This window comes from Urocitellus parryii, chromosome 10 (assembly GCF_045843805.1).
Source record: "Urocitellus parryii isolate mUroPar1 chromosome 10, mUroPar1.hap1, whole genome shotgun sequence".
NCBI classification, from domain to species: Eukaryota; Metazoa; Chordata; class Mammalia; order Rodentia; family Sciuridae; genus Urocitellus; species Urocitellus parryii.
Genome location: NC_135540.1, coordinates 16,529,189 through 16,545,575, shown reverse-complemented (window position 1 = coordinate 16,545,575; position 16,387 = coordinate 16,529,189). Strand labels below are relative to the sequence as shown.

General features: G+C 36.4%; 1 protein-coding gene across 1 annotated transcript in view; it reads left to right on the top strand.

The window, feature by feature from the left end:
* Window positions 1-4,418: 4,418 nt before the first annotated feature.
* Clgn (calmegin) overlaps window positions 4,419-16,387 on the top strand; it is a 29,190-nt gene continuing 17,221 nt past the window's right edge. Inside the window, exons 1-4 of the mRNA XM_026386191.2 lie at window positions 4,419-4,562; window positions 7,777-7,850; window positions 8,438-8,496; window positions 12,187-12,328. Coding sequence (XP_026241976.1) covers window positions 4,419-4,562; window positions 7,777-7,850; window positions 8,438-8,496; window positions 12,187-12,328 — 419 coding nt within the window. The remainder of the gene's footprint in view (window positions 4,563-7,776; window positions 7,851-8,437; window positions 8,497-12,186; window positions 12,329-16,387) is intronic.

Sequence of the window (16,387 nt, the reverse complement as noted above, 5' to 3'; positions counted from 1 at the left end):
AAATTTCTGAGCATCAAAGGACAATCAAAAGAATGAAAAACCTATGAAGATAAGAAAAAAATATTTATAAATCATCTATCTGATAAGGGGTCAGTGTTTAGAAGATGTAAAGACATCTTAAAACTCCATAATAAAAACCAAAACAGCTTCCTGAATTTAAAAAAATGGGCAAAGGATTTGAATAGTCATGTCTTCATAGAAGACACTCAGATGACCAGCAAACCCGTGGAAAGACACTCAGCATCACTGGTCATCAGGGGAGTGTGCGCGTCAGAACCACAGCATGATGCCCCACATTCCTGTTAGGGCCACTGCTGGATAAAATAGTATGGGCAAAGGTGTGTGCTCCATTGTTGGGAATACAGAACAGTGCAGTGCTACGGAGAGCAGCACGGAGGTTTCTCCAAAAGCTGAAAGACAGAAGAATTATCACGTAATTGGGCAGTTGGTACACAGCGAGAAGAACTGAACACAGGGTCTCAAAATGTCGTATACAGCTATGTTCACTGTAGTTATTCACATTAGCCAAAAGGCAGAAGTAACCATGTGTCTGTTGACAGATGAATGTAAAAACAAAATGTGGCAAATACAATAGAATATTATTCAGCTTTAAAAACAAATGAAATTCTGACACATGCTACAACTTGGGTTGAGTCTTGAGGGCATTAAGGTAGGTGAAATAAGCCGGTCACAGAAAGATGGATACTGTGTGATTGTCATTTAATGAGCAGAGATTTAGCTTTACAAAATGAAAATTTTGGGGACTTGTTGCACAATAGTATGAAGGTACTCAACACTGTTGAACTATACAGTTGAAACTGGTTGAAATTGTAAAACTTGGATCTGATCTATCACAGTTGTAAAAATACTCCAGTGAATTATTTGTTTTTTGTAATATTCCCTATCATCAGGCCTCTCAAGGTTTCAGGAAGATCTGACAGTGTAATTAAGAAACGAGAGGTGACAAGGCTTAGTTGTGTTTGGAATGGAATGACACATTGGCACCTTTTGTGATAGACATGAGCTTTGTGATCTAATTTGTGTCAGCCAGAGCATCATTGAATAGATGGGTTTCTGCAAATTAAGTTATTAGAAACCATTAGGTCTGAACAATAACCTTGGACTTGGCTGGGCAGTGGTGCACACCTATAATCCCAGCAGCTCAGGAGGCTGAGGCAGGAGGATCAAGAGTTCAAAGCCAGCCTCATCAATTTAGCAAGGTCCTAAGCAACTCAGGAGAACCCTGTCTCTAAATAAAATACAAAATAGGACTGGGGATGTAGCTTAGTGGTTGAGTGCCCCTGAGTTCAATCCCCAATACCCCCCCCAAAAATAATAACCTTGGACATTTTCTTAAAGGAGACTATTATCCTATAGATTTGTATTGTCTACAGAATGCTTTGTGAATGATTACAGTACATTTTAAACATATTTCATGTCCATAATAAAATAGATAGAACTATTTCTGTGTAAGTAACTTCACAACATAATGCTACTCCAAATTTTTTAAATTCTCTAGAGGTTTTAAAATGTATTTTATTGCATCTGTATGGTTTCTTATGAATATAATAATAGAGAGGTATATAATGGAAAGAGAAGATAACAATATACTAGCAAAAAGTTCTGTATTCTAATCATATTTTTCACATTTTTAAGAAAACTTTGATCAAGTTTTTAAATTTGTTTTCCTGGGCTGGGGCTGGGGCTGAGCGATAGCACACTTGGCTGGCATGTGTGAGGCACTGGGTTCAATTCTCAACACCACGTATAAATAAATAAAATAAAGGTCCATCAACAACTAAAAAATTTTTTAAAAGTCTGTTTTCCTTTTGTAGATTAGAAATGTAATACCTGTGTTATTTTAATATATCCTGTCTACAAAAATTGAATTAGCTAGTCCTTTTATGTAAATGTAAGATCATTAGACTTTAGGGGAAAAAAAACAAACTTTGAAGGTCAAGCACTTCCTGAGCCTTTTCTGAAGCACTAGTACTATTTCTAAGGGAAAGTTCAGAAGAACTGGCCTACAGAAAATAAATACAGTGGATGCTCTAGATGAGTTAAAGCTAGAGTGCCAGAGGGGCTCACCCTGCTTACCTCCTTTGCTCTCTGCCTGGCAGGCTGGGCAGCAGAGCTCAATCAGAGCACTTAGAGTGCATTTTTCAACAAATTAACTGTTGGGAACCTGAGCATTGTTCATTTTAAAAGATAAAATGTGTATCTATAGTAATATTAATGTTCATTTTTTTATTATTATTACTATTAGATTATGTGTTTCTGTTTTAGTTAACAGCTATTGCTAGCAAATCACACAAAACACCTTTTATTGCATTATGATAAACTACTGAAGACTTTTAGAACAATGAAGCTTTTGGGTTAACAATATGCCATTTGCAAATATCCTATTTTCTCTGTCAGTAAATTGAAAATTAAGAAACTTTACTGTTGTTACTCAGATTGATCGCCTATTCCTATTCCAGTTACACCTCTTATATGATTGAGAGAGACCAAATGCCCCTTACAAATGAATCAATTTTTCATGGGTTGACTCTTGTCTATGAAGAAAGCTCCTGTAAGGTGGAGTGTTTTTGAGAAGGTACATTTTCAAAGTAAATTGTAGTGGCATAGCCAGTATGTGGAAGAAAGGAAGTTAACTGGCCCATACATTAATGTAAAGTTTTGATCTCATTGAAAAGGGTTTTTATGACTTCAGCTAATTAAGAAAATGCTTTATTTTAACACTTAATTTGCATACCATCGATTTACTTGTTTAATATGTGTAATTCAGTGGGTTTTGGTATATTACCATTACCTATTCCAATGCTGGAGCTGTCCATCACCCAAAAAGAAGCCTTGTGCCTGTTAACCCTCCCTTCAACCCTTCTCTAGGCAGTCTCCAATCTATTTGCAAACTCCATGGGTTTGCCTGTTTCTTCCAAGTGGGATCATACAATATGTGGGATTTTGTGACTGACTTCGTCTACTCAGCATTTGATGTCCATATATTTTGTGGCGATATCCTTACTCCATTTTTATTGTAGAATGCTGTTTCACAATATGCTATTCTAAATATTGTCAGTTCATAAGTTGGACATTTGATAAATGATGGACATTTGGATTCTCAATTCATAAGTTGCTGGACTATTTGTTGGATGGACAGATAGTTTCCACTATTTAGCTAACATGAAAAATATTTTAACATTTGTATATAAGCTTTTATGTGGACATTCAATTTCTCTTGGATGTGTAGGAGTGGAATTGCTGAGTCATAATTGTCTTTTAGCTTATTAAAAAAAAACCTGCCACATTATTTTCCAAAACTATTGATAACATTTTAAAGTTCCACACTCCTAACAGTGCGTGAGTTCCAATTTCTCCATGTTCCCAGTAGTTGTTATTGTCTCTTTTCTATCATAGCCATTCTGGTGGGTGTAGAATGTTTTCTCATTGTTAAGCCTTTGTTTCCTAAGCAGACCCATATACATCGAAAGGTATGTTCTGAAGGATCTAAGAGTGCTAACAATTACTTTTTTAAAAGTTTCTTTCATGTTGGCTGTTAACTTTGGAAAAAGAGTAATGTATCTGAATTCTGGATTATCTGGATGACTGACACAGTATAAATCAAAGCCTGCCACACTGCATTAACCTTCACATTTACTTGTTTGAAAGTCTATTGGTACAAAGAAGCAAAAGTTGAATTTATGTGCTAATGGATGAATAGGAAGATGTAATTATGTAACTCATGTACTTCTGCCAAAAGTCAGCCAAATTGTGTTTGTCTTTTACTCATCTCAAAGCCATAAGGAACAGAAGTTTTGCAATATTGGAACAGAGGAATGGTCAGAATTGCATAGTCACAGAATTATAGGAATTCTCTATAGTGGACAGCTTGTTGGCAGCAAGGCCCAGATTTGTCTAGTCTTTTAGGTATTATTTGATTCTGGCAAACATTCCATTATATGTGTGATAAAAATTCTTTTTCTTTAGCTTCTTTGGTGCTTAAATGTAAATGTATATTAGTTTTATAATTATAAAATTTCCAGTTGTCCATATACACTCAAGCAGCATTATAATAAAACAATTTCAGTGAACATTTAGGAATCATAGTTTTTCATATTTTTAAGGTGGTCTACCTATTTGAGTTTGAAAATCATTATTACTTGTATCTTTAGATTTTGTGCTATTGACTCTTTGTTTTTAGAAGAAGATCTGCAGCAATGGAATCTGCTTGCTGGATAATTTGACGTCTGTGTCTTATTTTCAAACTAAAATTTAAATAATTTTGTTGATGATTGGTTTTAAAAGTTATCTTAGAATAAAGGTAGTATTAAAGAGAAGTCATTTCTTTCTACAATACTTAACATGAACCTTTTATAATTTTGTCTTCTTTTCACTGATTAATTTTATAGGTAGTCAGTATGCATTTCCAAGGCTTTGGACTATGTTTGGGTCTTCTGTTCACCTCGCTCAATGCAGAATTTATGGATGACAGTGTTGAGGTGGAAGACTTCAGTGAACATTCAGAAGAAATTGATGTTAATGAAGGTGAACATTCCTCAGAGGTAAGGTTATTGAGAAATGAATTATAAATTATTCTTTTACAAGATGCATAGAAGTGGCTGGTCTCTTAGGATTCATCTCAGTTCTAAGAGTCTTCATTTTCCAAATAGATAGAAAAACAGTGCCTGCAGAGTCCCTGGCGTCCCTGGCCACTGTGTCTGCTGCCCTTGTCCACCTGTCTCTCTACTTCTACTCACATAATCACAGCACAAAGAAGGCAACCATCTTTTGGGGAGAGGGACACAGGACATCACACTTTGCTGGGCCTTAAATTTCCTGTCTGAAAGATGGGGATGACATTCACTTACCTGCCACACTGTGTTCTCATGGGGATCAAATGCATCAATATATTTTTTAAAAATGTTATTGAGACAATGTTTGTACATCTTTGTAGGGTTTATTATTGTTAGTTCAATGTATGTGTATAACGTGTGACGACAGCATAATAAATATTTCTCTTAGAACACTGAAAAAAAAAGAAAAACATTGCTTTTTCCTGACCATCTTGTTGCTGTAGTTTTTAAAGTGCCTACATACACAGAAATTAATGTGGCACCTAGTATAGTTTTGTTAAATAAATATGCAGAAGGTTTTTACTGCCAAAACAGGAGCTCATCACTGGTTGAAGAAGACCAAGTACTTCAGCTAGCAGTAAAGTTATTTTAAATTTTATTTCTGACACTGTCAGTGAAATAAAGGGTAGTATAACATGTGGTCTTCAGGAAGTAAAGATTTCTTGGAGGAAGAAAATGCTAACAAGGAGGGCAAAGTAGAAAGGGGAGTAAAGATGAGCTGGGCATGTGGGAAGGCTGACCCACATTTCTACCTCAGCATCACTGAGATGTGTGCTTTGAGGGGGCTGCTAACCGGAGTCTGGGGACTGGTGTCTGACTATGCAGAAGAGCATTCCCGCGGGCAAGGTGGCACACATCTGTAATCCCAGTGACTCAGGAGGCTGAGGAATATTGCACGTTCAAGGCCAGCCTCAGTAATTTAAGGAGACCCCAAGCCTCTTAGCAAGACTCTGTCTCAAAATAGAAAATAAAAAGGCCTGTGGATGTGGCTCAGTGGTTAAGTGCCCATAGGTTCAATCCCAGGTACCAAAAAAAAGAAAAAAGAAAATAAGAAAAGAAAAAGAAAAAGGAGGAGGAGAGGGGAAGAGGGAAGGGGGCGGGCGAGGGGTGGAAAGGGAGGAGGAGGGGAGAGTGTTCCTGTTGGGGAATGTTCATGTGACAATTGGAGCTATTTAAAGTTTAGGAAAGCATTCATTCTATCATCTTCGTATTGTGCCAGGTACTGGTTCAAGGCTAAGGGAAATGATGGTTTATAGACATCTTTGTTTCATTTCCCTTCATTAGGAGTTTTGTATTTTTAAATGTAAGTATTGTTTAGCTATTTAAAGTGGATATTCTGCTTGCCCTCTTAAATTTTAAGCTCTGTAAGGACATGTCTTTGAAAATCTAGTTCTGTGACCAGCAAATAAGTGCTTGAAGGGCTATAGGCTGACTTAGATACAGCTACCATAGGGGTCTTTGGAGTTCAGGCTTTAAAGAAATTGACCGACACTCACCACATCTTAACTATATTTTGTGATAATCTGAGAAGATGATAGGAAGTGGGAAAGAAAAATTGTTAAATTTGTTTTATTAGTACATTATAGTTGTGCATATAATGGAGTTTATTTTGACATAATCAGACATGCACGGAATACAGCTTGCTTCACTTCAGTCCCCAGGACTCCCACTTTCCCTCCCCTCCACACTCCCCATTCCCTTTCCTCTAGTGTACTAATCTTCCTTCTATTTGTTAATTATTTTCAATTGGTGCTTTATACATAAATGTGGAATTCACTGTGGTGAATTGTATATATAGTCCTATATATAAATAGCATAATTTGACCAATTTCATCCCAAAGTTCCTTTCTTTTCCTGTCCCCCCACCAATCTCCTTCTACTCCACTGATCAGTGGAGAAAAGTACAATTTTTTTAATGCTTCTAAATTTATAGCATGAGTAATTAAGATACATAAAGTATGAATAAAGGGCAAAACAAACTGCTGGTGTTTTAAGGTCAATCTAAGAAAAAGAAGCCTCCTGTGACACCTATGCCCATTTAACCAGTTTACAAAAATATAGAGAAAAATGAAGTTATAAATGGGTAAACTTCATAGAAAATTAGCAATTTTGGTAACTGAATCTTGACCCTCTCAGAAATTATGTGTTTAATTAATGATATTCTTCTTTTAAACTGATAAAGAACCATTCTACTGTCTTTACAAGGGGTAGGGTGAAAATAGAAAAAGTACCTCTGCACCCTTTTCCCTAATGGCTGAGAGGAGAAATTTTATAGCTAATCATACAGACAAAATCACAAAAGTCGGGTTTGTAAAGTACCAGATTATCTATTACTTTAGGCAAATTTTTATCCATTCATCATCAATTCAAGTTATGTTTTGATAATTTGTCGATCACCTAATCTTTTAAGTTACTTTGTTGGCACAGTCTGTGTAGTGTGGTAAGGGGGCTATGAACTTGGGGCCAGTCTGTGCCCATTCGTAATCCTCTAGCTGCCCCTGTGACCCAGGGCAAACTTCGAGGCTCTTTCCTAGAGTCTCATCTTCCGTAAGTGGGCACCACAGCAGCACTTCCCTCCAAGGAGCCACGTGTGCCACGGCATGCCCTGTCCCCACCCCATCAGAACAGCCTGCGCTTACGGGCACTTGAGACAGTGCTTTGCTGATGGCTACTTAGCAATGCTGCCTCCTTCCGATTTGTCTCTTCTTCGGGGTCACAGCCTCTGACAATGGCACCATTATCATTTAGTCACCTACCAGTAAAATGTAAGACTTAGTTTTAAACTAGTCTAGACATTTACTAAGCTTTTCAATTTATATGCTTTTTGTTTTGCTATTTCCTTTGCTTCTCATGACTTTTATCCAAAAATAATGTCACTTATCAGAATCCTGAAACCATTCAAGTGTGTCCCTAGGCCTTTTTAACCACCCCCTTTCCCCAGTGGAGGCAGAGGTCAGTGGGTCTTGTCACCGTATTCTATTCACTTGTATTTTACCATTGCTAGGATTCAGTCTTGAGATCAGAGCCGTGCCACCTCATCTCCATGTTACCTTTATACGCATCGTCCACTAGGTTCATAACTAGATAGATTATTTAAAATATTTGCAAAGATGTGTAACTTTAAAATTCTTTTTTTTTTTAGATTAAATATAAGACACCACAGCCTAAAGGAGAAGTGTATTTTACAGAAACCTTTGACAGTGGAAAGTTAGCTGGGTGAGTATTCACTCAACAGAAGGTTTTCCTTGATTTGATTAGTTTTTTTGAAGTTATTGGTTATTGGCCTATGAGAATTAGTTCTATTACAGAGCTATAAAAAATTTTACAGGACATTATTTGACAGCATAAGCTAATATTCAAGTTTTTTTTTTAACTGATAAATGTTTAATTTGTAGTTATTTATGCAAAGAAAGATACAAATAAATTTTGAATGTAAAGAAAAAACAAAACATTTCTTCATTTCAGAGTACAAATTGGAGTAGTTACTATTTTGGCCTATACAATGGTAAACCAATGAAAGTTAATATTTATTTATTATTTTTTTCTGAGGTAAATAGGTAATCACTATATTTAGCCTCATTTTATAGGTGAGGAAACTGAGGCTTTGTGATCACACAGTTGGGTAGTTGCAGATTCTGAATTTGGCCTGACTCTAGGCTTGCAGAGTCAGCCTAAGTATTCATTATTTTTGAATGAAAAGGGACAGTGTTGGATAATCTTTTATGCTTCTAATATGCATTTTGTCTATAAAATACTAGTTTTATTTTAAATAAATAAACATGTGTTTTCAACTTTGTTTACAGATGGGTCTTATCAAAAGCAAAAAAAGATGATGTGGATGCAGAGATTTCTATATATGATGGTAAAATATTTAAATATTTGATATAACCACTGTGATCCAGAGCTCACTAGCTTTTAAGATTATATTGTCATTAAATTATTTGGCTAGAGGACCCATCCTGCTTTGCCATAAAATGTCCAGTTTTTTATTTTTAACTCATCCCTTTTCAGTACTTCTGGAAATCCCTTTTAAGCCACAGTCCAGTTATTTTTTTTTTTTTTAATCTCAAACAGTTGAATTTTCACTCTATTGAAGTTAATCTTAAAGCAGTTATTTCCCGGACCACAGCTGTTCCCTACAATGTTACCTGAAGCTTGGGTACACCTCGATCAATTTCTAATTTTTTTTTTTTAAAGAGAGAGAGAGAGAGAGAAAGAGAGAGAGAGAGAGAGAGAGAGAGAGAGAGAGAGAGAGAGAGAGAGAATTTTAATATTTATTTTTTAGTTTTCGGCGGACACAACATCTTTGTATGTGGTGCTGAGGATCGAACCCGGGCAGCACGCATGCCAGGCGAGCGTGCTACCACTTGAGCCACATCCCCAGCCCTCAAGTTCTAATTTATGGCAAGATTCTCCTAGTGAGTGCCAGTCAGAGGCTAATAATGTGAGCTACAAGGTACATGGCTACGCCTAGATCCTGGTCTCCAGCCTACATACACTATCACAGGATCTCTGATAGCATCACTATTGGCATGGCTGTAGAAGGAACTATAGTTCTGCGTGCAAGGGTCTCCTTTCCCCCTAATAAGACCATCCCAGAGAATGACAAAAGAATTCCCTGTAGTCCACAACCAGCCTCCTCAATGGTGGTGTCCTGAGGGAAGATCAGCCACTTCCAAGGTGCCCGATAATGGAATTTTCCCTCATCATACTTCCACCCTGGTAGGCAGGTATATGAGAACAAAACCAGTAAGGGTATGTGTTGGATATTAGCTGTGTACTTCCTTTTTATAGTTTTATTTTATTTTAGTGGAGGGTAAAGATCATGTCTGTGTATCATCCTTTGCTCAAAGTGTTCTTCATTCCTGCAAACCCTTCCTGGTTTTATGTGTTTATATACTCCAAAAGGGGTACCTCCATATGCTCAGAACAAACAATACTGCATTTGGTCTAAATCCATTCACAGAAAAGAATTGTTTCCTCCAGGGAAGCAGTGAGTCTGCAGAGGTATATGATGCTTCCTAAAATAAATTCACATAAACTCAGGGTACATTATCAAACAGAGTGCTTGGTCTCATACATCTATGTTTAAATACTTTATAGTTTTTTCCCAGAACATTGAGTTAGTATTTGCTTTACCTATGTATTTTGTAAGAATCCATTGATGGAGCATCCCTAAAAATTAGATGTGGTCCTTCTTGAGGTTAAATTTAACTGTCTACTTACTACTTATCAAAAATAGCTTTTAGTGTTTAGTTCCCCCCCCAGATTAAAATTAAAAACAAGTAAAACAAAACATTTTCTTAGCAGCCCAATTTAACCTGTTGACTTATTGAATATTCAAGTAAATAAAAAATTTAACAAATATATAGATTCTCCTGGGTGTGAAAATGCAGATTGCTTATAAATAACTCACAGTCACCTAGAACTGACCATACTGAAACATGTACAGGGGTGACTGAAATAGTGGGTGACATTGTTTTCTGTGTGTATTACTTTACTGTTAAAAAATTAAGGGTTACTGAAAAAAATTACATTACCATATTAGATATAGCCAGCCTGACTTTTTTGATGTCTTAAAGCAACTTTGAAAAGTGTGGAGTCTTAAAGTTCCAGATTCTAAAGATGGTGTTGGGTATTGATATCAGCAGCGGTGTTGTCTACACAGTAGTTGATTGATACCAAGATCAGGTTGTTTGGCAGACTATTTAGTATTCTCAGTATTTAATCACAGCTTCTATACAATAGCCCCTGAATAAAAAATCACTCCAGGCTTTTCAGCAGTAAGAAAATCTGTACAAAACATTAAGTTTAGGGATGAAAATTGTGCATTTGGGGAGAATTATCCAAGAATTTCAGATTTTTTTAAAAAATGTAGATGTTATAAATTCTAATTCTTCAATTAACCAAATTTCGGAATGTCTTATAAAAAGTATGTATAGTTTTTGTGAAATTTTATTAACAAGGGAATTTATATTATCTAGTATTTTCCAGAATTTAGGTAAACAATGTGGTTAATAGAGAGTTATTGTTTATTTTTTATTTTTTTTTTTTTAGAGAATTTTAAATATTTATTTTCTAGTTCTCGGCGGACACAATATCATTGTTTGTATGTGGTGCTGAGGATCGAACCCGGGCCGCACGCATGCCAGGCGAGCGCGCTACCGCTTGAGCCACATCCCCAGCCCAAGAGTTATTGTTTAAATTGGGGAAAACCTCTTGTATTTTGTAGAAATTACCTTGTTTTTAAAAGTACTAAGTGATACACTTTTCATAGATGCTAAATATTCATACATAATTACAAGAAAAGCAACATAATTTTTAAAATCTTTTACTAAATCACCATCTTGAAAAATCCAAAAGTTGTTACTTCTTAATATATGACCTATTTTGGTGAACTGCAGGGAGAGGGGGGGTTAGTAATAATATAATTCATTGTCAATGAGAGAGAATAAAAACCAAATAAATTTACCTTTTAGAAGTATACTATCACCAAATTGGGGATGATGAAAAACCTAAAAACTTTTTTAAAAAAGCATTTTTAATAATACTAAAAGTGTACCCAGCAGTAGACCAAAAATCACCTTTTTGATTCATAAAACTTTTTATTCTTGTAATTTTTTTTAGAAAGAAAAAAAAGTAACATAACAAGCATTAATGATTTCAAAAGTGCCCACTAATAAATATTTGAGTTGACAAAATATTGGGAAAATAACCAGTTTTTGCTGAATTGACTTAACAATATCTCTTATTTTAAAAACCAAATAAATGTAGACACATTAATAAAGGTTGGCTTTCTAAAGTATTAAAAAGGAGTCCAGCATACCACTTTTGGGCTGCAGATGGCCCACGTGGCTTTACATGTAGCGCAGTCCCTTGATCTGAAGGCAGGAGCCAATCTAGACTGGGAAATCCCAACCCAGAGAGGCCTGACAGCTTTGCCAAGCAGCTCAGTGCTGATCTGGGGCTTTCTGCTTTCCTGAGACGTTTGGCACTGCCTGTGAGGGTGTATGTGAGTTAAGCATACTGATTTCAAAGTGAAATTTAAATTCCTGCAATTACTACTGTGAGCAAGTAAGGTAGCTGACAAGTACCGAGCGTTTCAAAATATGCTAATGGACTGAGTCCATGGCTGGTACTGAATTAAGGATGCTCTTTATCACATGCAGTTTTCAATATCTCATTTTAAAAATTCAATGTTGATAGACCCTGAGACAATTCATATTTCGTAATTCTTCAAAAAAAAAAACCTGTTAGAGAAAAATCAAGCTCATCCAGCTTTAGAAGTGCCTCAGTCAGATACTATAGTGTTTGTTATTTATTAGATTTCACAGTTCAATCTAACAAAATGAAACCATTCTCTAATAGGAAAAAAGAAAAGAAAGGGGGAAAGGCCGGTGTATATGCAGCTACAAATGTCATTTTTTTTTTACCTATAATTTGGGTTTATTTTTCTCAAATCATCCTTCATAGAAAAATTTGTTTACGACTGCTATAAAATAATTCTTAAGTCAGAATTTTCTGTTCTAATTTGCTTTGCTTTATTTTTTAGGAAGATGGGAAATAGAAGAGTTGAAGGAACACGGGGTACCTGGTGACAGAGGATTGGTATTGAAATCTAGAGCAAAGCATCATGCCATATCTGCTGTGTTAGCAAAACCTTTTATTTTTGCTGATAAGCCTTTGATAGTTCAGTAAGTTTTATTATGTTTTTGAATACTTTTTCAGAATTTGTATTAGTTTGATGTAATTTGGCATCTGAAAACAGCTTGGACTTTTATGCTTGGTATAATTTTTTTTTCTTTTTCAGTTTAGTTAAGTATACAAATCAACATATACCACACAAGCACACTTTTTCAGTATAAAGCAGGTTAATGATAAAATCATGTACAGTAGTAGTCACTACTAGGTAAGTACAAAAATGTCACCATGAAATATAGTGCACAGTAAAATCACCATTTTAATTTTGTTTTCTTTAAAGTACTTGCTACATATTTGTATTATATATATGCACATATATGTATGTATGTTTGTACATATATTTACCTCAATATATTCAGAATGGAATCATTAATATTGTTGTTAAGCCAATGATAAAGGCAGAAAATCTATTTTTTTATTTCTTATATACATGACAATAGTGGAATGCATTACATTTATAATTATCCATGGTATAAAAGCAACTCTATTTTAAAAGAACGTTATGTATGTAGATCAGTGTTTTCCACATCATGTCGACAAAGACATTCTCCTTTTGCCCAGTGTGGACAGAGCCATGTCGCTTCCTTATGTACTGCTGCAAAATTGGACAAATTCCTCAAGTTGTGTCACCTGTACTTCTATGAAACCAAAATCCATGCAGACAATTGCAAAACAATATTCAAATTCCAAAGAAAAGGAAATACATAAACGTTCTTTGTGTGTTATATCAGAAAATGTGGCTGTCCAAAATTAATTACAGCATAAGGAAATATCATTAACTGTAAATTATATAGTTCAGAATCTCTTCAATTCTCTGTGAGCACGTCAGAGCTATTTCTACCTGGTGCAATTAAATGCTGTCTTGTGTTTTAGACATTTTTGAAAAAATGGCATTTTGTGTAATTGGCTTACTCTTTTAGTTGTGATGCTTTGGCTGAGACTTTATTAAGAAATTTTAAGGGACTTAAAGGTAGTAATATTAAATAATATATGACCATTAATTGAACAAATTAAAAATATATGACCATTAATTGAACAAAATTAAAAATATTATTGCAGATACTTATTGGGACTCATATTTGAGCTTGGTATCATTCAGAATTTTGTTCATTTTTTCCTTGAGAATTTTCAGATAATTTTATTCTCTTGAAATGTAAGTGAACTGTAATATCACTTTCTATTTTGACTCTTTGTGGTTTAAATAAATGACTAAGATAAAATTGTAAAATTTAACTTCTCCAGAGTAAAGTAAATCAAATTTAGTATATTCAGCATGAGTCACTACTAGGCACGTACAAAAATGGTAGTTTACAAAATTAGAAGTGAAGATTAGAAAATAAGTCTCTGAAGTGCTTGTTCTGCAAGAAGAGAAGGAGAATCAAGAGTTGAATAACCTTCATATGCTTAAAAACAATTAACAGTACAGTGTTTGTCTTCTCTTAAAATGAGGAAAATTTATATTAGTAGTATAAATACTATGGACTTATGCTGTCTCTGTACTAGAAGGTACTTTCCCCAAACAGTTGAGCATCCCTAATCCAGAAATCTGAAATTTAGAGCTTTTTTTTAACCTGTTTGATTACTTCTTCACCTGATAGCAATTTTGTAAATGTTTTCTCTTTTCAACACTTTTTTTTAGTTGTTATGACTGTACATGTTTATGGGACACAGAATGATAATTTGATATCTGTATACAGTAGATAATGATCAAGTCAGGTAATTTACATTTCCATCTCCTTAAAAACTGATCATTTCATCATCTTGGGAACCTTTGAGCTGCTCTCTTGTTGTGAGCTGCAGTCACCCCACCGTGACGTAGAGCACTAGAACTATGCCTCCTATCTAACTGCACTGTGGTCTTTCTCACCCAATTTCCTTTTGTCCCCTACCCAGCTTCTCTTCTATTTTCTATTTCTGTGAAATCATCTTTTTAGCTTCCAAATATGAGTGAGGAAGGAAAACACGCACTTTTTGTCTTTCTCTACTGGCTTATTTTGTTTAATATAATGTTCTCCAGTTGTTTTCATGTTGCTGCAGGTGACAGGATTTTGTTTGTTTGACTAATATTCCCTTGTATCTCACACCACATTTCCTTCATCCAGTCATCAGCCCGTGGATGCCTCAGTTGATTCTGTGTCTTGCCTGTTGTGAATAGCACTGTAGTTAAATACCAGAGTGTAGGGGTCTCATGTGGATTTCATTTTGTTTGAATGTATACTAAGTAGCCAGAAGCTGGATCATGTAATTCTATGTTCACTCTGAGGACCACCATGCCATTTCCCATAATGCCTGTACTAATTTACATTCCCACCAACAATGTATCAGTTCTCCTTTTTATACATCCTCATCAGCATTTATTATTTTTTGTCTTTTTATATAGTTGTTCTAACTGGAGTTAGGTGATATTTCATTGTGGTTTTAATTTGCATTTTGTTAATGATTAGTGACAATTAGCATTTTTTTTCCTATGCTTCCTTGTCATTTGTATATCTTCTTTTGAGAAATATTTGGTTTGGTTTATTGCTCATTTTTCAATGGGATTATTTGTTTTTTTGCTCTTGAGTTAGATAGCAAACCTTTGTAAAATGACTAGTTTGCAGAGCTTCTTAATTTGATATAATCCCATTTACCTATTTGTGGGTTTTTGTTTGTTTGTTTGTTTTTGGTAAGTGCTTTGGAGTCTTATCAAAGTCATTACCTGTACCAGTGTCTGGTGGTGTTTCCTATGTCGACTTCTGGCAGTTTTCGAGGCTGCAGGCTGAAGCATAGATCTGCCACTGGATGAAGAGCATGTTCATGGGCAGGGCACGTGGTTGTACCTGTAGTGTCCTCAGGTCATGTGGGGTGACGCTGCCTGTCAGCCCAGGCTGCCCTGGAAAGACACCTCATGCTGGGTAGTAGAGGTAGAGTGTCTCTGAGTGTCTGAGGACAACGTGGGGCCTGGGCTGCCCTCTTGGGCTTTAGAAGGCACTGTGTAGCACTCCTGGCTGTAGGGGCAGGCAGCCCTCAGTTTCTGAGCATTGTGAAGTGGGTTAGGCCACATCAGCAGGCCTGGGGGGGGGGGTGCTCTTAAATATCTGAGAACTATGTGGGAGCTGAGTTGTCTGGTGGGACTGGGCAGGTGTGGCATGGTGCTCCTGGCCCAGGGCAGGATGCTTATAGGTGTCCATGGGCTGCACTGGTGCCTTCTGGGCCTTGGCCAGCCAAGCTGCTTGAGATAGGATGTCCAGCCGCTTCCTGAGGTGGAGGATGGGTGGGCCCTGGCTGTTTTCCTAGCTTATGGTGGGCAAGAGTGCTTAGGGAAGACTTGTTGGTGCTTTCCAGGCAGAGGGTGAGTGGGCAGGGTTGCACATGGGATCTGTGGTTCTGTAGGTGGGCGGGATCCTGAGGTGGTGCTGTTCATCAGAAGCCTGGCATTGAGGGACAGTGTGATCTGGCTCTTTCTGTGTGGTAATAACGCAGTGGTGGGGATTCTCTGGCAGTTCTTTAAGGTGGGCTTTGCCTGTGAGAGCTGCTAGCTTCTCTAGCAGCATATAGCAGGTGCCCTTAGCACTCATGAGCACTGCTGGGGCCTCCTGCTTGCCCATCTCCTACTGGATGAAGCCCCTTTGATTCATGGTTGATCTCGTCTCTGGAGACTGAATGGTGAATGCTCTGTGCTTCATTCCCTGACCATCTTAGGTCTCTACCACGTACCTACTGCATCCTGGTACTTTCCTTTAAACACTCCAGTGAAATAATAGCTATATTTTTTGTTTTAATTTTGGTTCTGTGTGTGTGTGTGTGTGTGTGTGTGTGTGTGTGGAGAGACATACTAGGTGCCTTTAGTCAGCCACTTTCTCTGAAATCCAAAACTTATTGAGTACTGCTGTGACTCTCAAAAAGTGTCAGACTTTGGAGCTTTCAGATTTCAGATTTTCAGATTAAGGATGCTCAACAGGTAAGATCTATACAAATATTCCAAAACCCCAAAATATTCCCACATCTGATTTTCTGGTCTCAGGCATTTCAGATATTCAACTCGAATGTGTTAAATGATCATAGAAGTCTTG